General features: G+C 43.8%; 1 protein-coding gene across 1 annotated transcript in view; it reads left to right on the top strand.

Annotated features, from left to right (window-relative positions):
- NFATC1 (nuclear factor of activated T-cells, cytoplasmic, calcineurin-dependent 1) overlaps positions 1–22,871 on the top strand; it is a 103,551-nt gene extending 80,680 nt beyond the window's left edge. Inside the window, exon 9 of the mRNA XM_010577049.1 lies at positions 21,984–22,871. Coding sequence (XP_010575351.1) covers positions 21,984–21,986 — 3 coding nt within the window. The 3' untranslated portion in view covers positions 21,987–22,871. The remainder of the gene's footprint in view (positions 1–21,983) is intronic.
- The last annotated feature ends 660 nt before the right edge of the window (positions 22,872–23,531 follow it).

Below are 23,531 nucleotides of genomic sequence, written 5' to 3'. Positions count from 1 at the left end.
GAGATCACAGAGCGGCGAAGGGCCTGCCTCTGCTCCCACTTAAGTCAATAACACCGTTCCCTTTGGGTTCGTTGGGAACGGGACCAAGCGTATGGCTGGTAGTTAAAACGCATAATAGCTGCATTCATTGAAATCCGGTCGCTGATAGACAGGGAGAGAGAAGGAGTCGTTTCTAGCAGATTTCTGCGCGGCTTTAGTTGATCGTTTCGTCTGCGTCTGCCGGACAACCGTGGGGCTCGGTCATGGGTCTGATAGCAGCTTGACCATCGCCGTCGAGAGCAGGCTGCCTGATAACCTGGCTCCTGGTCTTTCCTCCTCTCCGAGGAGCTAATGCTGATTGCAACCAAAGGGGGCACAGGCTTTCCGCAACAGGCTTATCTCCGGGCTGGGAGGAAGCCTGTGAAAAAAAGCAGACCCTCAAAATGTTCCCCTCCTCCTCTGTCGCTGAGGAAGCCTGCAAATTCTGGGCGTTGAAAATACCTGGAAACGATCGGCGAGTAAGAAACGCAGTAGGAAAACCGTGGTCCTGTTCCTCGTTGGCCAGCCTGGCTGGGTTTGTCTGCGATCCAGGGAGCTGGACCAGCCCTCTGCCTGCTTTATAGGCTTCGCTTTGTTGGTAGGTCTTCTACATTTTGCACACTTTGAAGCCTACTGCAAGACAAATACCAGAAAGCGAAGTGAGGTGGTGCTGCAAGGGTGTCAAAATACCCAAACTGTATGGTCCCTGAGCACATGAATTGCAATACGAGCACTTGAACAGTCTTGAAAAGCAAAGCTACATGCTATCAAAGTCCATAATTAGTGGATTAAATTCTTCAGTCCTTAGTTATAGCTCATGTTATCCAAGCATCATGTGTGCAGAAGAACATTCCTCACTTGCCTTGTCTTTGCACAACTAAAGCATGATTTTTCTACTTAATTTTGGCCCTTCTGCAGCCATATGAGAGTGCAGAAGACAAGATTTGACTCTTCATGTCTGTGCTGTCCAGATTGCTCTTGACATTAGATTTCTGCGGGAGCTAGGGCTGAAGATTTGTTCCATTTCATAACTCCTGTGATATCTTTGGGGTTACAGAATACGTATTGCAGTAGATACTGCGAATCAATTTTGATTCCCTGGGAGCAGCAGTCAGTTCTTTTTCTAGTGCTTCAGGGAAAATACATGTTTCATTGCCAGCTCATAAGCAAAATCTTCTGCAAATTACTTAAGAAGTAGAAAAAAATGCTATTTTGGCTCACAAGCCTCCAAAAATACAAAACTGAAGAATATTTAACTTTTATTTCTATCCGGTATATGCAAACCCATACACACATAAAGTATGTGCATGTGTATATATCTGTGCACACATACACAGACTTAAGTGTAATGAGCTGTAAGACTTGGTATACTAATTCTTTTGCTTCTTTGAAGTTGTGGTGGGCAAGAGTGATGTCTCTTCTACTCATGACTGACTTCTCTGAAAATCCTGCAGGTGCCTGTTGAGTAAAACCTTTTAGAAACGTGAGGTCAAGTGGAGAAGTCCATCCTGTGGACCTTCTGTTGTGCACAGTTCGTTTCTGAACTGAAATGCCCGTTGCAGCTCTGAAATCTGTCTCCACGCTGCTGCATGCCTCTGAGCTGCGGTTGTCACTGCTGCTGAATGTTTCTCAGCCATCTGAGCTTTTGCTATCCAGCTATTCTTTTGGAAGACTGAAGCAACTGGTAAAGATGATCTCTTCACTGTTAGTTGGCTTTTTTTCCCCCGTGATAACTCTGCCTTCCACCAAGTTCCAGGCTGCGCTTGGACTCAGCTATTCACTTGAGGGCTTTCACCTCGGAGCATCTGCATGAGCCATTAACAACTTCTCCAGGCATCTTCTCCTTATAGTAATATGTCTCTGGGTCAGTAGTACTGGGAGGTTCAAATGTTCTTCTCAATCTAAAATGCTTACGTGTGAAATTGTCATACAGAAAGAGGTTAGCAGAGAACTGGTCCTGATTTTTTCAATTATGCACACTCTTGTTTGTTTTCTTTTTTCTGAGAATTTTCCCCAATTCATCAACTGTTAACCGTTGTGCGAAATGATACGGAGCTGTCCCTTGGGCCGCAGCAGTCAAAGGCTAGAACTTCCTGAAATTGCTAGAATTGATGCAATGCAAATTCAGGTTTTGCAGAAAGGTATAATGAGTCCAAGCTCTGGCTAGACGGACCTCACCCAGGCACTGCACGAGGTCTCTTTGAAAGGGAGCGATGGAGATGGCTGCTCTACTCCGGTCCACTTTGAAAGAGTTCTCAGGGATTTTTGTTTATTTTTTCTTCCACATAGAGAGTAGGTTGGGATGAGGAAACACCTCATTGCAAAAGAAAAAGAAGCAAAACTGGTTCCAGGGCAGAAAGTGCCATCAACCACAGGGAGACTACGCTTTTTTGCATCAGCGGACAAACACGGCAGCAGTGGCTGCTTCAGAGAACTTTCCAGGAATTTTCCCAGCGTTTCCAGAAACCCGGGCTGGACCTTTACAGGCCAGACAAGCACCACTACAGTCTGTTCAAACCAAAGACTCACAATTGGACATACTGTGTTGGATCACCTCTCGGTAGGAACCTGCAAACCTCCATTTTTGCCAGACAAACTGCTGGTTTCTGCCCTATTGGGCATACAGCCAGCATTGTCAAGATAAAGGTGACCATCTCCTTTGCAGAGGGTTTAGACTTACCTTTTTGCAATCCAGTATCCCAGATAATTCACACTATTTCAATGGTAAACTAAAGTCGTAAAGAGGAGCCAGCAGTGCTGAAGTCAAGGAAAGGTTTGCCGGAAGGACATGCTAATGTGAAAGCATCTTCTTGCGCTATTTTAGTAGCTAGTTTACAAGTCCAGAGATAGCTGCTACCCTCAGCTGAGTTGGTGCGTACTTGGTGGCAGAGTCAGATCGGTGTGACAGGACTCCAGGACCCCCAGGATCTGCGTGGGGCTGCTCCCCGGCAAGGATTCAGCGCAGTTGGGCGATCAGGGCCCTTCGTGACAAGTACAAGCAAGTGCCTGTGTGTATATGCATTTATTCTATTTGGGAAACCTACTGAAAAAAAAAAAAAAAAAAAAAGAAGCTTTCTCATGATGCTGTAGCAGGGTTAGCAAGCATTTTAAAGTTTCAGACTTAGAGTATGGCTGTGAAACTAAGCTGGTGGCGTAATTAGAGTGAAAGAAGGCTTGAGAAAAAGAGAAATGAAAGGAAGGTTAAATATAACATCTGCATAAAAAAAGATGAGCAAAGATCAATTTTGGAAGAAGAGGGGAAAGGCTGAGTGTGGGTGTGAGAGAGAGGAGTTTGTTTAAAACCGAAATGGTACAAATGAGTACTAATAGCCCAGGATTTGACTGCCATGGAAAAGTGTATCTAAAGAATACCTCACTTCGCCCCAAAATAATTAAAGTACAGAGAAAAATGGGAGAAGATGATGAAATGAGCAATGTGCTCATTAAACTTAGGTATATCAGAGGAGAGAGTGTATCTGAGCAGTAAGCTCAAGTCAGTCTGTTTGTCTGTGTTGATCTGCAGGGAGATGGCTGCACTGCGTGGAGGTCAGAGGTTTTGGGGGCCCAGCTCCATCGGGGCAGGACCCTCAAATAACCCTGGGAGTTAGTTCCATGCTCTATTGCCAAGTTCTCTAAGGAGTGAGGAAAGGGCTTCGGTGTTACCGCTGGGTGGAGAGAGCTCCTGTAAGGAGCCCCCCAAAAACTCAGAAATATGGTAGAAAAGAAGGGGGGGGGGGGGGGGTCTTTGAGTAAAATACAGTCATGTCACCTGAACTTAGTGAGAAATTTTCATCTCAGTTTCAACACTTCTCTTGCAGTGTAACAGGACATTCAGTAAAAATGAGAAAAATCAGAAAATATTATCCATTGGCTCTTCCCCAATTAGAAATTACCCAGAAAAAACACTGCTAGGAGTAGAAGTGATCAGCCTTTGACAAGGCAGAGGGGGATTTGTAAAAGTTCATTTTCAAGGTTATACGATTGAAGAATAAAACAGGAAATCCCCTTACTTTGCAACTTTTCGAAAGATGGCATTCAAATTACATTTAGGATATGATCCAAATGCCATGAAAAATTTTTCCATCAACTTCGATGGATGTTCTAAAACAGGATGTGTTAAATCAGGGGAAATAATAACAGAGTCACAAGTAAATTAACAGAAGATTCACAACACGTTATGAATCACTGTATTAAAGAATCAATTAGAGTCAGCTATTTAAATAAAGGCAGAGCAGTAGCAAAAAAAAATTTGAACTAGAAAAAATCAGAACATCTGCTGAAGTTTCCAAAGCTATATTTAATATTAACTTGGGAAAAGCACCTGGACTGAATGGTGTCTCATCAAAAATTTGTAAGTGTTTCCAGACCAAAATCACTTGGATACTTTTTAAAAAAAAATCATCTGCTCAACTAAAAGAGAAAACTCCTCTCTAAACCCTTCCCTACTGTGGAATTTTGTTATGGGGAATATCACCATCTTAAAGCAGAGAAGCAACAAAATGCAAATGTTTCTGTATGGTCCAGGGTTTTTTTGTTGATCATTACGATCTAGTACCAGAGTCTCTGCCCCACTGGCTGCTGCAATCAAGCTGCACCTTCTGCCCCAAGAAACTAGTTTGCTGGAACAGGGCCTGCCCTTGTATAACAGTACAATTAGCTAACAGTGGGGTAGACTTTATTATTATTATGAAGAATATTTCGGATTCAAGCACTCAGCACAGAGGAGAGTTTGAAAAGTGAGCTGACTTTTGGTAGAGATGCCAAGAAACCTACAAGTGGATGGACCATTTCTTTGGTTGTTAGGTGAATATTCAGAGAAAAAAATCTGCTTTTGAAATTTAAAGCAAACTTACTGTCTTTTTTCACTTTAGTCAGGAAAGTACTAGGAGACAGGACTGCCTATGTCTGATCGTGTGAGTTGTGAAACGTTTGGTCAGCCAGCTAGAGATCAGCCAGCCATATACCTGATGTTTCAGTGCCTATATTTATGGTTCCTCTGATGATGAAATCTAGATTTCTGCAACGACGAACGTAATTTCTCTGCTGTCGGTTAAGACCTTGTTTCGGGGAGGAGCTGGCAGATGCTTGTGATGCCAAACGAGGCTGTATCATGCTTTCTGTTGTGCATGGTCCCCTGAGCAATGCGGGCCACTGCCTCCCTGTGCCTATTTTCTGAAAAATGTCGGTGTTCAGAAAGCTGTCTGAAGACAGATTTAAATTTGATATGAATTCATTTCATTGAGGGGAAGCACCACTGCAGGGGGAAAACCCCACACCTTGACACACTAAAATGATTGCAAGAATTCTTCTTTAAGATGTCTGAGGAGGAACATTTCTCCTAACATGGAAAAGACATCTAGATTTTACATTGCTGCTACAAAATGAAAATCTTAGAGTGGGAGAACTTAGCTTTGGTTATTCTTGATAGAGACAGCTAGAGTAAGTCAGCATAGATCCATCTAGATGTAGTGCAGCTGCACTGATTTCTACCTGTTCAGACTCTAACCCCATTTATTTAAGAATGAATGTGCTAGTTGCAGGGACAATTCTAGCTACACTCTTACTTGAGATTACCCCACTTTTAAGTACAAACAGACATTTCTGTGTATCTTTTTCTTTTCCTTTACAGACCTTTATTTATATTATGTATCTGTATCTCACATGCCAATGGAAATCAGGAAAGGAAATTAATTTGTATGAATGGACTTCATAAATGTAATGATTTACCAGTAATGAAATCCTGGTTTGCAGAATGAGAAATAATAGGGCTTTTCCAAAATATCTTAATCCTTGGCTACGATTAGTGGCATAAAATGAACCATTCTTTCCTATGTGTCTAAAGTCCAAGTTGTGCTCCATGTAGCTATGTGATATTCTTTCCAGTCTCATGTCAGTAAATAATTGCAGTGCTGCTCTTTAGTCTGTCTCTGACCTTCGCTATGCTTGCCTTTCTTGAGCAAAAGTTGGGAATTGTGACAGATTGATCTCCTTCTGTGATCTGATCTAGTCTAGTGTGAAAGGAAAGTTCGTTAATCCTACTCCCGAATTCCTTAACCAGTTTACATAAATGTACTATTCTATAAGCATATGTAATACAGCACAGCCATAACAGTGCTTAAACAGGATTAGGCAATACCTCATTTTCTAACTACTTCTACTTTTGCAGAAATACAAATTCACTTTCTTTATATTGTCAAGGGTGATTTTTTAGTAAAAAAATTATTTTAACTGGTTTAGGTCTTATGAGTTTAGGCTAGAATATTGTCTAGTCTGTCTAAACTTGTCATAATTCTAGTTGTTGTTACCTGAACATGAACCAAAGATGATTCTTGTTTAAAGGAGCCCCTTTTGGGGAGGGGAAGAACCAAGTAGCTTAACATAATCTGGTTTTAACAATTAAAAATTGGCAGCTGAGCTGTGTACTGAAGTAAAGCAAGGAATTTTAGGTCTAGAGAAATGGTAGAATCTAGAAAAGAAAAACCACATGCTACTAAAACCCTGTGTATGGTTTTCCAGTATTCCTTAGAAAGCAGGTAGGGCTCTAGGATCAAACTGTACCCGCACGCATATGCGTGAAAGCCCACACACTGAAGTAAACACAGTGATGTGGTTGTCCTCTTTGAGTGGTAGGAATCAGAAGTAAGTCTGCTGACATCAGAGAAGTTGTGTATGCTTCAAAGTTCAGGCAAAATAAGAGATCTACTTGCCTTTTTTGCATGTCAACATTAAAACATTTCAAATAATCTTTAGGGAATAACGAGCAAAACAGGGTGTTTACAACGCAGTGACTGATTCTTTCCTGCCAATCCATCAGACCTGTACCTTGTGCATTTATAGACCACCTTTACATACCTGCCTGTGTTTAATAAGGACTTGATGCAAAGCCCCTTGAAGTGAATAGGAGTCCTTCTGTTGTCTTCCGCGCTCTTTGGATCAGGCTTCAACTTACAATCACGAGAACCTATCACTTAATGCTCTTAAAAAAAGTAATGCATGAAAACCTCTAGTACTGGGTGAAAATTTAAGGGCCCAAAAGTTGATGCAGACACAAGTTACAGTTCCCAAAGTAACTGTAAAAGATTATATTACATTAATATGTAAAGGTTAACGGCACATACAATAATCTGAAATACTGTCCGTATTGTATATGTAGTGTGACTGACTTGCAGGGTTTTAAGAACCCTCACTTTGGTTGTTTGGGTGCGCTGATATTTAAAGCAATGTTTGTGTTGGTTACAAGGCCTAGGCCAAAGGGATCTCAAGGAGCCCTACATTCTTGCACATTGCCTAGTGGATAGGTATATTTTGGGTAAACGCACCGTGCCTATTTCTGTCCCCCTTTATGTCGGTAGAAAAGAGAAATTTCTCTCCTGGCATAGCTGTCGTACAGGTATGTAAGGTCCCTTTGTTCCATTTTGGAGGTCTCTTGAGTTGCCGTACTCTTTTGTGTGGTCTGTAACAAGACAATGACAACACTGCACCATGTGTCCTTCATGGAAAACGGGGTAATTTCAACAATTTTCCATTTTCTGTAATGTTTTTCTCTGAAGCGGGAGGCTTGCTTTATGTGTGCAGAGCTTTCTGTCGCAGCTCTCCATAGATAGCCATGACAAAGAGAAAGCATGAAAGCTTCTGGGGCAGAACATTCATCCTCGCTTATCTGGCCCTCGGAGACATTAGCTAATCGAGGCACGATACTCCATACAATAGGACAAGTGCTGTAAAGCTACCTCTGTTATCCCAGTGAGCATGGAGACTTATCATTCCCATGGCCATTTTACAGGATTTGTTTTCTTCTGACAACAACATCCACAGCCTACGGTGCTATCGACTCCAACAATGAATCTGATGCTGGCTCTGTGTGTTATCGGCTCCCTAATAACTGTCTTTTTTTTTTTTTTTTTTCTTCTTTCCCACCCCATTTGTGAGAATTTGTCCCCTGGAGCTCTTCTCTATCAGGCCCCTGCAGCTGCTGTTATTTTAGATATGGCAGGAAGTAGGTACCGGAAAACAGCGAGAGCTCGCAGCGCTCAGAAAAATCTAGAAATTCCTCTGATTTACCCCAGGCTCTGGCTCCAATCAAAGCCGGTTGCAAAAAAAAAAAAAGAAAAAAGAAAAGGGAGAGGGAGAAGGGGGGGGTGTTGGCAGGGGGAAAGACCCAAGCAGACAACGGTGTCTGGGCTGCGCGTGTCAGGAAGGAGAGTTTCAGCCGTCACCTCCCCGGGTACCGGGGAGATGCTCGACACAGCCCTGCGAGCCGAGGAGCGCTCGGCTGGGAGCGACGTTCCAGGCGCTGCCGCCGGCACCCTCCCTCGCCGGCCGAGAAAACCCCTTCTCGCCTCCCCAGGGACGTGCGTTTCTAAAAGCTCATCCCTTTTTTTTACGCTCTCCCCTCTCGTGTCCGGTGTGCGCCTAAAGCGGATCAGCTTACCCGGTCGTCCGGCGGGCTCCCATAAATGCTTTTAGCAGCACTTGGCAAAGGGCGCCAGCCAAAGGCACTGGTGGAAAGTCACTAGAGCAAGAAACTTACATCACTACTACTATTATTATTATTACTACCGCTATTATTATTATAATTTTACAGCTCAGACGGGATACTTCTTAATCTGCTAAGCAAAGACCTTTTTAGCCACTTTGAATACCTTTTAAATCAGGCTGACTCTGGAGATGACTTCTAAAAAAAGAAAAAAAGAAGAAACGATAAAGAAAAACACCTCCAAACCTTTCAGTTCAGCAAGTGGTTTAGAAAAAGAGACACCACCACCCCCATACACAAAGACATACACGGAAAAGATACTACCTTTAGAACTGGTTTTAATAAAGAAATCTTCCTCTTTGACACAGCAGATAAGGAGGAAGATGTCCGCCCACAGACATCTCACACCATTAGCGATCTAGTTAACATCTGTAAATGTTTTAGGGAAAGAAATTATACTTTGAGACATTTATTTTTTAATTACAGGCTCCAGATGAGATTTGTTAGAGCAGGGAAATGTATCCCATAGCGACTGATGTCAATAGCAAGCAGTCCCTAAAGCCAGCCAGGATTGGGAAAGCCATGCTGTTTGCTGCTCTTGGCACTGCTCCCTGCTTTCACAATGTCAAACTTAGAACCGCCTTTATATGCACTTTCCATTTTTTTTTCCACAGTAGCTGTTGCCAGCAAGCTGTAAACTACCGTATATCACTCAGATTTAAGAACCTAAACTTTAAAACAAATTAAACTCTTGTTGACATTGTAATAAAAATCAGAATCGAACTGAACAGCTCAGTAAAACTGCACTTCAATTATTTTATGGATTTAAGATTGTTTTCTAGGATTCCCAGACTCCCAATACAGCAAAGTTATTTCCTCTTGGCAGATGTCTGGAAAAAAAAAATTCATTGAATGGATAAAATTATGTGGCAGACACTAGGTTGAAGCCTAAAGGGAGGAAATGGTGTCTCCCCAGCACCTGTAAATATTTGCTCTGTGTCTTGACCAGAAGAGCCGTTCGTCCATACTTTGAAAAAAAATGTCAAGGTATTAATTTTGTGAGTTTTTAAGAAAAGAGAATTTTCATCTGTTAAAACCCAGTTCCTAACTAGGTGTTTATGTGGTTTTGAACGAGAACGGCAAATACGGGTTATGGGTCTGACCCACCCTTCAGAACCACATCCAAATGCAGGTAAATGCATGCAGCGCACGAGTGCTCCCAGTCACTGGCCTCTGCTTATCTTTCATCTCCCTACTTAGCAGTTAATGTTGGGTATTCTTTTTATAATTCTCTTTTTTTTTTTCCTATTCTGTAAAATGGAAACAGTGGTTTCCATCCGATTAATTGCCAGGTTTCCATTCTTTATAATGTTTCCTCTCAAAACAGTTTGGAATGAAAGTATTTCAGAAATGTGTGTAGACGGAAGCAACTGGAGATAATAATTTGTTTCATGTCACTCTGTTTTACAAAAGGTGTGGTGCACAAGAAGGGCTGTTGCGTGGAGCAAACAGCAGTCGGCTTGCGCAGCCTTTCACCAAAACGTTTGTGGCACCTAACTTGTTTTCTTTCATCACATCAGCAAAATGTCCTTTATGTCCCGAAGGCCCCTTGCGTTCCCAGGGTCTTCAGGTCTTCAGCAAGAGCTGACCCTTGCTGGGTTGCTCCTCTCACAAGGATGCATCTGAAGATTGGGCCAGATGTTGCACATCTGCATGCCCACAGCTAGGTCCCGGGGTCTGCATGTTCTGGCTGAACCCCCCCGGGGAGCGCTGGTCCCTCTGAGCAATGTGTGGTTGTGTGGATTTTCCGAAACGGCTGTGTTAGGCTCCATGCGTTCACCTCTTGATCTGAATTGGCTGACTTACCTGACTGACTCTCACGTAAGCAGCCGGTTTTCTTCATTGTAGCATTAATAAGTTTTTTAAAGCTACTCTTGAATTGCTGTTAAAGTTCTTCCACTCATTTGGTTGCCTGGAGCACCTCTCAAAGTGCAGGCCAAATTCCTGCTGGAGTTTGGATGCATTGCCAGATCACAGCCTGGGCCGTGGAAGCACCCTGTCATTTCTCAGCTATCGAGAAGCAAGGGTTTTGGAGTCCAAGTACTCAAAAAGAGGCAGAAAATAAGTCTGTCGCACATTGCGAATGGTTGTTTGGAAAGTGTAACGCAAACGTTCTGAATAAAATTTCAGGTCCTTAAGTGTGCTTCAGAAATGAGTGTTGTACGCCTGTGTTTGTCGAGTGCCTTTTTCCTAGTTCTCTAGTTCTGGCTGCAGGTTTGCCGTGCTTCATTCTCGGGGCAGAATAAATTTCCTCTCTAGTGGAGAGTGCTGAGCTTCAGCACGGTTCCCGTGTCAAGCATTGAGCTGCAAGGGGGAAGGTTTCTTCTTCCCTGGGAGCCCGGCTGTGATTCTTACTGAATTTTTGCAGCCATATCTGGTGTTTTTTTCTGTTGACATTGCTCTGTCAGTCCAGCCTAAGGAGCCATTCTGCAGCTTAACACAGCATGGGGGAGAGGGGAAAAGAGGAAAAGACATTTTGCCATGTTTGCAGCTCTGTCGCACTGGGACCATATACAAATAAGAGTATTCTTCCAGCTGCTCTAATTTGAGACGCTTGCTATAGGCGGTTTTAGCATCTGAGGGGTACTGGAGTCCAGCAACTGTCTGGACACGGTGGTTTTCACAGCTACGTCTTCTAATAACCTAATAACGCCCAGCTGGTGCTTTCCCCATCATGGTCCAGCTTGCATTGATATGTCTTCAGTGTCTCTCTACGAAATCAGCCTGCTTTGTATCGAACCTTCCCACCCAAACTGGATGGGAGTTGTGTCATGAAAAGGTCTTTAGCTAGTGTAGTTAGTGTAGTGCAAAACCAACGCAAGAGTATCATTAACCACTGCCAGTGCTCTTCTCCAAGGAGCCACGGCAGAGAGGACGTGCATTCCTCTTTGAACTGCAGCGTTCTTCAGCAACAGACGCTGCCGTGGTTAAAATAAAGTCCTGTGGCATTACATACAGCTCGCATTACGGTGGTGGCCAGGTCATCATGCCATAAGCAAATCTATCACCTGACGATTTGCCTGCATCAATTTTTTTGCAGGCTGTTTGCAGCCACCAGAGCTAACAGAGCTAGCCCTACTTCTGTGCCAACTGCTGAAGATTAGCAGCCATGTTCCATCACCTAAGGATTTCCCCCAGCCAGCGCGACCTTTCCCAGCCTAGCCCCCAGCAGGCTCACAGGTGGATTTCTTTTGCCTTATCAAACACATTAAAAATTTTATTAGCCCCACCCAGCATTTCTCTTCCATTGAGCAGCGTGTGGCCAGCCACTGACTGAGTCATCTCATGGCCATCGTTTTATCTGCCTGAGCAAAACTCCTGTGAATTAGGGGTTCACAAACAAAGCTCACCCTAGGTGGGAATGTGGCCCAACAGTGGTCGCCCCCCCAAGCAACACAAATATCGTGTATTGTGTATGCAGCAGCATCCTAGTGTTGCCCCTGCCTTGGTGCCCTCTTTGCTAGATAATGTGAATAATGCATTGATCTTTTCTGTTTAGCGCACGCTTTGAGGTTTGCCGATGAAAAGGGCTATAAAGGCAAGAGGTGTGGGTGATGGTGATGATAATGGGGCAAGTAGGGTGCATTTAAAAAAAAAAACCAAAAAACATCCTTGCTCAGAAGAAGATCAGACAGACGCCATGATCTTATCTCCGGGACACTTCTAGTGTTGAGGCCCAATGTTACTCCTACTGAAGTCCATCAGGCTTTGAGGCTGGTTGAGTGGAGGAATAGCTGAGTTTCTTGGCTGTTCTGTGCCACGGAAAGCAAAGGGCACTCAGCAAATACTCCTGCGTGACCCAAGGTGCTTCTTTCTTTCTTCCATTCATTATTTCTTTGCTTCATTTGATATGCCCAGCTGCACATGAGCTGGTTTTTTACGAACAGTAGCGCAAGGTGGCTCATTTTGGAGGATTCCAAGACGATCTCTAGGGGCCACATTATTATTACATAAAGTCAATTAAAGAGCATACGTGCACATCCCATTGATTTGATTTAGAACTAACAAAAGCTTCAGTAATGTGCAATTACAAGAAACTTAATGACCCCTTTATATTGAATGCAACTTCCGTGGCACCTAATATGCTTTGATGAATTGCTCATTATGTGCAATGTTGGAAAAGCTTCTAAAAAGATTAATAATTGTATAATCGATAGAGAAATTCAGTCTGATTTGGCTTTTTTTAAACTCTGAAATCAGTTAAGTCATGGAGATTATGGATCCTCTCTTCCTCCTGTTTTCCCTCCTATACCCCCAGATTATTTTTTTTTTTCTAAAGGTAATCTGTCACTTTTCCAGCATGTGGAGAAACCCCTTCTCGAGTAATGTGAAGCGGTCTGGCCTGATACGGATTGCCATGTGAGGTCCAAAAGGCTGGTGCCAGCTGCCGGCAGAAATCGCCGGTGCTGGGCTGGATGCGTACACGTGGGATGCTCCTTTGGCGGGGCAGGAGGTCCCCGAGTAGCAGCATCCAGCGTTGGGCTCAGAGCTTTGCAGCATGATCCAGACCCACTCCCCCTCTCCCATTCACTGCCTGTGGGCTTGGGGAGCTGCCAGCCCTTGGGGCCGTCAGGTGGGCTTCAACCTTGCTCTCCTCTGAGAGCCTCGTGTCTCGAGTGTCGCCCGTGCCGCGGTTGACTGCAAGTTGTGACGGACAGCAAACCTTGTGGGATGGGTTCGGAAATAGGAAAGGGAAAAGGGGAAAAGGAAGTTTCATTTCTGTTACGTTCGGGGTTTAATAAATACTGCCGGAGACGTCTGGAGGCTAAAAAACAGGCAAATGCAGAATTGCTTTAAATTTGTTTTGATTTTGAATCCACTCTCGTCATGCTTCAGGGCATGATTCATGAGTTTTGAACGCTGGGGTCTGACAGCACTATTTCACTGCTGGGTGCTAAACTGGAAAGTAAAACTGATCACCAGAATCAGTTTGTATCACTGTATTTCTTACGGCAGGGGCAAATTTCTGTTGTCTCTAGCAAAGCGGTGCATGCTCTTCCTTACTCCTTCCTGACTGGTACCCACAAAGCTGCCAGCAGTACCGACCTTGGGTTTTGGCTGCCTTAGGTAGCATTTGCGTAGTTCTTCTGTCATGTGGAAATTTTGTGTAAAACGTAAAATATGTCTGTTTTGTTTCCCTTACAGATGCTCTTAGGAACGTAAACACATAATTTTGGTTAAAATGTGGTTTATTTGTCTGTTGCCCAGCCCTACCCTCACGCATGTGTGTATGTGTGTGTCAAACGTGGCTTGCATCATACCAGGGCAGAACCTGAAGCCTCTGCGCAGCCCAAACCCCAGCCGCTCCAGGCAAGGTTGGCTTCAGTGAGGGCTACTGAAAATTCCTGTTGGCTCTCTGATTCTTTGGTTATAAAAGCTAAGCCAGGTTGAGCGCAGCCACCCTCAGACTGAGAGTAAAAACGAGCTACAGTTTAGACCCCCGTGTGCTGGGAATCACTGCGGCTCTGCTGATTCCTGCGCTAATTCCCAGCAGCCGGGGAATTCATCCCTAAGTGTTTGCAGAGCAAGAGACGCAGGGCGTTCCCAGGGTTGCATATGGGAGGGATGAAAAAAATCCAAACCCAGGAGTTTTGGTGTGATAGGATGGGACTCATTTAGTCTGGGCACCTAGTCAAGAGCCCCAGTTAAATTACTGCCACACGGTGCTGTCATCGCGCTCCAGCGAGGAACCTTTCCCATTAGCCCTCCGCAGCGCAGCCACTGTGGGAGATTTTGCATTATTTGGAGCTGTTGAGCTAAGTAAGGCAGAGGGTAGAGCAGGTAGGAAAATGATTCCTTGTTAATGTCTGTCGTGCACAACAATACCATCCACTGTGCCAAGCCGACGTTCGTATGGGAGGGTCATGTTTTATTAAAACCTGCTACTTGTTGTCACTCACTTGCTCCACTGTCCTATTCGCTGTCTCCAAAAATAGCATGCCCTGTGGTGGTGGCTTATTATGATTAAACAGATAAAAATAAGTTTAAGGTTTAAACACATCCAGGACACCTGAGGTAATACAAGATCTGGCTTCTTTATGGAACGTGTGAAGTTATATTTTCCATTGCTTCACAAGACTTGTTTTGTTTGGTTTTTAATTCAGTAAGCTTTAATGTGATCTATAGTTTCGCATTACAGGCTGGCACCTCAGGAATTTGTATCACTGTTTTCTGATTTTTTTTCTTATTCACAGGACAATACTTACTAGCTTTGAAAAAAGAATTTCTCTGACAGCCCTATTTTTCTTAGTGATTTAAGTAATAATTCTATGTTGTTTGTTGCAGCTTTCATATGTCAGAAAGGATTGCTTCTTATTAGTGAGGAAGTAGGTACCGTGATAAAAACTGTAGAATTTTACTCATGTGATGGAGTTTATACCAGGAGCTTCATTTCTTTACTCACTGTATATGTGTCTATATTTAGCCGGTTTTCTCTTTAATAAAATCAGTGCATGGCAATAAGGGAAAACATTTTTTCCTCCTGTATTTCTGCTTCCTCTGCATTCATTTGCGACTTTGAATTCCTCTTCAGTGATGCTAATAATGTGGCATTTGATCTGAAATGAAGGGCATATGAGAGCACAGGAGCCTGATGGAGCATGATGTGGCATCGCTGGTGGAAAATCCAAGGGCAGTAATTACAGACAGTAAAGTGAACGTCATACTACAAAACATTACTACAGGTAGTGTCGTGTCAGCGTCAAACTTGTAGACTCACTCCAGAGTTATGGTGCCTTATTCATTTGCTGTCCTTATTCATACGCTGAATGGCGACAGCGTGCTCAGAGCTGTACCCAGTGGGGAGGAAAACACAGTCCCCACTCCACAATGCTCGTGAGCAGCGAGCTGTTGCCAACAGCAGAAATTCAGAGCACTTAGGGGTACGTTTGCACCGTGTAATGAGGTATGTGGAGAGATCCCTGACCTGGGTGTTGCTGTAGTTGTACCGGCGCAGGGCTCGACCTGGGCTAGTGAATTCTGCTGGAAGGCAAAAACGATGAGCCAAAGTGAGGCAGTTTTGCTTTCAGGACTGCTACGCTTTTCTGGAGATTGCTCAAATGTGACACCTAGCTGTGCAGTATGACCAGCGTCAAACACGGTCCAAGCGTGGTATCCAAACATGGCATCGCGTTGCTTGGGTGGTTACACCCATCTGAAAGACGAAGCGTTATTGTCTGGACACGGCAGAATCCGGGCGTAATTTCACACAGGCTTTTCACACGTGTGGCTTGAAAGATGCAGCTGGTGTTACTTGTATTTTCCATGAGACGTGCACCAGTCAGAGCAGGTTGCTTTTGTTCCTTTTCGGCAAGAGAGCATTACGGCATCTGAACCTCCTGCTTCAGTTCTGCTCCGTGGTAGAGACGATGGTCCCCAGCGGTCGCAGGTGGACATGAAGTAACAAGCAAAGGTTGGTTAGTCAGCTGTGGAAAAAAGCTTGATGTGACCCTGAAGGTCTAGATGTCTTGGGACATGCTGTGTGGCTCTTCCTATTGATAAGGAAACCAAAAACCATCCTGAAGGAACAGAGCTGATGCCGTCGCTATTTACGCAGAAACAGGGATGCGTACACAACCTCTCCGTGCCCTTTTACTTCAACTCTATCACACCCCTTAAAAAAGAGTGGAGCGGAAAGCCGCAAAAACTTGCTTGTGAAAGAGAAGTGTGCAGTCGGAAAGGGGTGCAACAGTGAATGCAACCCACAGCTCTGCTGCTCGGTCTCCTTGTATGAGCCTTTCTGGGCCGCTGCTGAAGTGAACTGAAGTTGATGGAAAGACGGTCGTTGACTTCCACAGCCTTCGGGGTGCAATGTATGAAAAGGCAGCGGCTTAACCCGGCCAGAAACTGGAGCCTTAACGTTACTGCTAACAAAGTGAATGGAGGTGGGATACGTTTTCAAAGTGCCATCGTTCCCTGCCAAAACTGTGGACTCAGCTCTTCCTAATTGTGGGTTTGACCATGGCTCTCCGTTTACCTTCCATTTTTTCGGACTTTTGGGAGCATTGGCCTTTAGGAGTATGGAGTCTTCCAAGCTCTCCTATTTGTAGCCCCAGCAAGCTCCCCAGTTGTGGAAACCCCCTGCATGTGCCTTCTCCCCACTCCCTGCACCACTGACCTCTCAACTTCTGCGATCTGAGTGGGATCAGTATCTGAGCTGGAAGGCAGAACATTGTCTCAGAAGAACAGGTATTTTATTAAAACAAAAGGCCACAATGTTATCTATATTAGTAGTCAGATACAAGGAAAACAGAAATCTGCAGAAATTTAAAGTTTTGCTGGTTGATGGAATCCATGTACAGCCACCAAATGTTAAAAATACTCCATTTCCTATGAAGTTCACATCTATATATGGAACCCACATTTGTTCAGATATGTCTGGTTGTCCTGTTCCGTGCAGGAACCCAAACTGTTGCATCAGTAAGACACTGATTTTGCTAATTAGTAAAGCAAAAATTTCCATTGCAAGGGCATTTTAAAGCAAAATTAAATACAAGAAGAAAAAACTCCTTATTAAACTAAAATGTGGTGTAACAGCTCACCACATCCTGCTACCGTGGCATCTGCTGTTTAGCAAAGGAAAGGTTCCTCTTTCAGACGCCTTGACAGGTAGAGAGGTCACGTGTTACCTGCATTTCTCAGCACTATTATTTTTTTGACTTTCTGTCAGTGGAAAAGCTGAACGTGACAATGGAAAATAGCAGTTGAGGGGAGGCATTGTGGGGAACTGTAGGTGTTAGCTATAAAAGTGACGGTGACCCCCCTCCCCAAAGCCAGCAGAAAAACAGTGAAAAAAATCTGATGACGAAGGTGCTGTAAATCATTGTACTCAGCTGTTTGTCCTGATAGGGATCGACCTGTTGCTTTAAGGGAAGTGTTGTGCTAATCTGGGCATTGAAAATTAAACATCTTGCATGCTATTCCAGATCTGCTGCTAAACTGTATGCAGGGCCTCCAGCAAGCCAGGTAATTCTTTAGGTCTCATCTGTCCTGTCTGTAAAATGGGTCCTTTTGAGTACTCGGGTTATGTTGTTTTAAAAATGAGAGCGAAGCCTTTGCAACCTTTCTTTGAAAAATGTTGCGCTCATGCAAAACACAACTGCTCCTGGAATGGTACTACAGACGTGAATGGATGCGTATCCAAGCAGCAGCAGAATCAAAGATTGGCATTTGCTTTTGGAATGAAACTCAAACCCAGGCCAAAATACTGCTTGCACTGAATACTGCTGTTCTGTGGAGCACACACAATCCTCTTGTAGTAACAGGCTTGTAAGCCAAAACTTGAGCATTCAAGACAGCAACCAGCTGACTCTCCTCAAGTATATAATAAATATTTTGTTAGAAAGGTGGGAACTAAGAGAAAAATACCAATTATTTACAAGCAGTATATCTGGGGAGTTCTGCAGTGGTCCTACAGGACTCACTGGAGCCCTGAGGATACCAAGGGGAAGGAGTGTGATGGATGGCAAAGGAGATGGTGAACATGGAACAATCAGCTCGTTCACACAACACATGAATGAAATTCTCCAGAAACAAATTTAAAACAAACAAAAAAAAGTACTTCTTCCACCAGCACATCCTTAAACTGTGGAACCTGTTGCTGCAGGAAACCGTGAAGGCTAAAACAAGTTCAGAAGGTTATTAGAAAACTTAATGGAAGAAGGTTCAACAAAGTTCACTAGAAAGAAAGATGCAGACCTCCTCTTGCTCATGAAGCCCTCCGGCAGCATAAAGGTGTGCTAGAGAAAGCATCGCTGGAGGTGTGCCTGGTTCCTATGCTCTTTCCCAAAGAATTGGCTACTGGCTGTTGTAGTAGATGTGACACTGGTACAGACGGATGTATGGGACACTTCAGCAGAGCCATACTTCAGTAACAGAATTTTTGATTTGTTGTTGGGAAGGGCAATCTTGGGTCAGCCTACAACAAGAATATTTGATGTTTTCTTGCCAAGAGAAACAAAAATCAGTTTTGGGTCAAGCAGAACACTCCAAAACACTCCATTTGATCCAAAATAAAACATTTCCTAACATGACCAGAAGTGTTAATATGGAGTATTAAAAGAAGCAAACTTTCCAGAAATTTGCAATAAAAAATGTTGATGCTAAAGAAGGACATTTGAAGCTATTTGAGAAATGTTATCCGTATTTTCATGTCATTTTGACTGACCCAAAACTGCATTTCCCACCCACCCCCCCACAAGTTTTCTCTCTACATCTGTTTCTCGGACATGGAGGAAGAGAGGAGTGTCTTCATGGCAGCGCTAGACCCTGCAGCTGGAGATGGCGGGGAGCAGCCTTCTAGCCAAACCCAGCAAGCGTCACCCAGCGCGTTTCGTGTGCTCTTGCCACCTGGTTTCCCCCCGCTCCCACCCGCCAGAGGGTTTTCCTTCCAGCCTCAGGTGCCTCGGTGGGCAGCACGGGAAAGCCCGCTCTCAGCACACTTCCCCTTTCAGCTCTCGTGTTTAGTGCTCCCTGCTAGCCGCCTGCCTCTACCAGATCGATCGCCTGCTTTGCCAGATCACAAATTGCCCCACCTGGGCCTTCTGCGTGCACCATTGTCCCTCTGTAGGTTTTTTCCACTGTGTTATTGGGAATTTTTGCATTTCCGACGCTGCGGTGGGTAAAGGGGAACAAGCGACAGTGAAATAAAGAGGCCGGTGTCTGAGCCGTGCTGTCCATGGGCCGCCATGGATGAGAGAGATGTGGAACGTCCTCTTGGTGGTTTTGGCCCCGTTTGGTCGTGAGATCCAGTGGCGACGGGTGCGCTTTGGTTGAGGTTCAGTTGTCTCCCGAGTCCGTGCTGCCATTGCCTAGTGACTGCTGTTGAACTGTCCGATGTTGTTACCCGAGGACACCAGCCTTGACCGCTGCTCGTCAAGGTAGCAGAAGTCCACCTCTGTTAAGAAAATAACATCCAACAAAAGTCAGCAATAAAGCCGAAGGTCTAATCTGTATCCTGTTGGAGCTGATAACAAAATGACGAGTGATTGCAGCTGGGGACAGATTGGTTTGGCTGGAGAGAGCATGACCGAAGGACCGTGGTGGTTTCATGGGCTGAGCCGAGGCAAGCAGGCTCGCAGCTGAAAGGAAAAGTCACGTCATCTCTAGGGTAAGCCATGTGTCCTACAGCGCTTGAGTGACAGAGGATTCAGCTGAGGGTACTGAACGTGGCTGGAAAGGGCAGCCTCTGAGTGCCTAAGCCAATTTTGGAGATGGACCTTTGGCTCTTAGACTGGCATGTCATCAAGTTGCTTCCGAAATACTTTTACTAAATGCTTTAATAGGGGAAAGCGTGGGCTGGCGGGCTGGGGCATGTTACTTTTGAAAGTCTTACTGAATGAATCAAGCAAGAATATCTCAGCGTGTGCTATAGCATTAGTTTGAGATTCAAGATACCCGAGGGCTAATCCTGACTGAGATGGGGAGCTCCTTCGCTCTTCCACCTCCCTGTCCCCATCTGTGAAATACCGGTGATATTTATGTTCACACTGTACAGAAGTGCTGTGAAGATTCATTATTTAATGTTTCTAAGCACTAAACGAGGATTACCTTGAGTAGTATCTTAATTTTATTTGCTGTAACAGAAACTTTGAGGGAAAGTTAGCAAAACTGTGACACTGTCCGGCCCATATGAGGATTTTTTTTCATTGTCACACTCAACACCAAGATACCACAGTGTGTTTTTGCTGCACACCCAATGTTGCTTTGAGAAGTTTATCAAAGAAACTGTCTTTACAAAAGCATCATGGAAAAATCATCCCACAGAAGAAGTGTGCTGTCTGCATTCAAGGCAGAGACTCGGTCCCAAAAGCTGCCCGGACTCTTGCAGCATGTAAATGGGGTAGCACTTCTTGCTGTGTTCGGATGCATGCAGGGCAGTCTTTGCCACAGAGCAGGGCTTGCTGCTCGAATTTGTTTCCACTGTTGGGTAATAATTAAAGATGAACCCCACAGCACTCTTGAGAGAAAGAACTGCTTTGTCTTCACATCTCATTTCCATACCGCTCTCAGTTTGCTGCCATAAATAGGTAGTTACAAATACAACTGATATTTCCTTTCTGAAGCATGGTGTGCGCATCCATTGGTAGAAGTGGTTTCGGTGGCCAGGACCTGTGACACAAATCCTGACTGATTCATGTGCTGCAGTTCCTAAATGGGCAATAAGTCTGCAGAAAAAAAAAAAAAAGAAAAAACCCAAAAAAACAACCCCCAACTAATTGCTTCAGGAAGTTGGTTTTAGACAGGCTTGGTCTTCTCCAGTAAACACATGAAGTTATCTGGATGGTGGTGAACAACAGCCCACGAGGAAAGGAAAATGCGGGCTTTTCCGTGGTGCTTCCATGACGTGGGCATGTGTTTCCCACTCCCAGCAATGTTAGGGAAACTCAGAAGCGGTGATAGCCCCACTGATGGCATTTTGTCTATCTTCATGTAAATCAGGTGGTGGCAGTCGCTGCAGGGGGGTGGGGTGGAAATAAAAGGGATGTTGTGTAGTCCACTGTAGATGGCCTTTGCCAGGTTCAGTCATTTCCCGTCCATCTGCCAAAAATCACAAGCTGATAAATGGACATAAGTGGAGTGTGGGAAACTGTATTGCTTGATGATCTGCAGGGGAGGGGGAAAAGAATGAAAGACGACTCGTGAATAAAGAAAACAACACTTTATCAGTGGAGATGCAGTCTGACTGGCCGATGCTGAGATAGTGGACCTTGTTTATTCTTTCCTCTGACTCTTGCCAAGGGCTTTAACTTGCTCGTCCCTCCCATCTGTCTGTGCAGACAGGAGCGAAGACTGCATGTCCACATGTGTTGGTCACCACGAAAGGAGGGTATATATTTACTTGTGTTACCAGCCCCAGGGAATGGGCAAGCACACAACAGTTTCTTCTCTTCTTTTTTGTTTCCTAATACTGTCCCACAGTGGAAAAAATCAGCATGTGAAGTCGTATTCTATCTAGGCATTGCAGCTGCACATACCCAGGTTCAGTGGCTGGCAGCTTTCTGCCCCCAGTACCTACCATGGCTAACATACTTTCCAAACGGCTTTTTCTATGGAAGGTGTAGATTATTCCAAGATTTCCTGTGGTTCTCTTTGCTTTACATGTCTGAGCCAGTTCTAGAGCAAATGAAATGTTTTATCTGTCACTGATTTGAAATGTTAAATATGTTTGATGCAATCAAGGATCCAGGATGCTGCTGTTCTTGTGATGCCTGGTTTTACATGGTATTTAGCATGTTAATAACCTTGGTTAATCCTGCTGATTTGTGATCAGCCTGTACAAGCTATCTCGTGATGTTACGCTTACGGTTCAGAGCTGTACTGAAGCTGTCAAGGAATGGATGCAAGTTTGGGGGGGCTGTGTACTGAAGAGACCCTCCTGCAGCAGTGGGATGCTAATGGATTCCTTTTCTCTTGTCTTCTTTCTTTGCAGTAAATGAAATTATAAGGAATGACCTTTCCAGTACCAATGTCCATTCGTAGCTTGCAATACGGGCCTAGTATGAAATCCACACACACTTTTGACTTGGCTGGCGTGTCAGCTCAAGTAGAGAGATACCGAATAAACTGAAGACGTTGCCTGGTACCACTCTGATCTTCCACCTTACTGAATGTCAGGAACTGAAGATTTACCTCTTGCTTACAAAGAAGTACCTCCTCAACTTCAACTGATGAACGAAACAGCTTCTTTAAAGAAAATCATCTCAAAAGAAAGAGGAGGGAGTACGCTCCGAGACGGCGCATTTCACGGGACAAAACTAGGAAACTCAGCAAAATCTGAGTGCTTCTTCCCAGTGCTGATCTTTTTGGCATGGCACCGCTGGCATACAGCCCTGGAAGTGCCTTATTTTACCAGGTTGTGGCATCAGGGCATTTTTAATAAGCTTTGAATTTGCTACCATTAAAAGAGTTGGTAGGTGCAGAAACTATAGAGCTTGCATTCTGGAGAGTGTTATTGGAAAAAAGCATAGGACTCTGCAGCAAAGTAGGGAGAGCAATCCCTACTCCAGTAAGATGCATTTATGAATTCCAGAATTTCTTCAGCTTTTCCTCTGCTGTAATGTACAGCCTATTGCCTTATTCTCAGTGCATTTCAAAAGCCTCCTGATTTGTCATCATCTCAGCTTTCTTTTGCGTATTGTCTTTATTATGTGCTAATGAATCATAGGATTGTTAGTAGTAGCATGTTAAGATTTTGATTTTAATCCGGCTTCAGTCATAGCACAAGTGAGTTGAATAGCACAAAATAAAAAAGGTTGATGGACAAAAAATTGAAATCTATCTTTTACATGATAGATGAATGTGTATGCATGTACATACATACTAGTCTATATGCATATATTTATATATGACAAATAATATAGATGATTGCCTAGTGAGGGCACTGAATTTAGCAATAATTTCAATTTCTGAGAATGCATTTCAGATCCACAACAAATATTTCAGCTACTTCTTTTGAGGGTTTGTTGCACCTAAAGCAGGTATGCATTTTCTTTCCTCATGCAGTTAAGCAAGCACTTTAGATAGGCAAGAAGGATGCATACAAGATACATGTTATTTACCAAATGACAAAATATGAGTTATAGTAACTGTAAATACCAGTATGGAAGAGTGTAAAATATTTGTTCAGTTATAATGTTATTATTCCGCAGAAGCCTTATAACTCTCTGCTACATGTATGAAAAAGAATATTACCAAAAACCCACAAAGGTTTAATATGCAGCGCTGTATAGTGTGTTTTCAGATTAGCTAATGTTTCTGGAGCTACAGGTAGGCATGTAGTGTAGCCTTTAACATTGTATTTTTTACAATCAAATGCTTACTATATAACTAGCAACAACCTATTATTTCATATAACCAAAAAAAAAAAAAAACCCGACTAAAATAAAATAGCATGACTTAAATTAAAAATGTTTAACATTAATATTGTGCCTTAGGAATCTGTGCCCCCTTCTGGAAATACACCTGAACTACACCTCCG

Source organism: Haliaeetus leucocephalus, unplaced genomic scaffold (assembly GCF_000737465.1).
Source record: "Haliaeetus leucocephalus isolate CR32 unplaced genomic scaffold, Haliaeetus_leucocephalus-4.0 Scaffold41, whole genome shotgun sequence".
Taxonomy (NCBI): Eukaryota; Metazoa; Chordata; class Aves; order Accipitriformes; family Accipitridae; genus Haliaeetus; species Haliaeetus leucocephalus.
The sequence above is the reverse complement of the archived record's forward strand: the minus strand, read 5'-3'. Positions and strand labels throughout refer to the sequence as shown.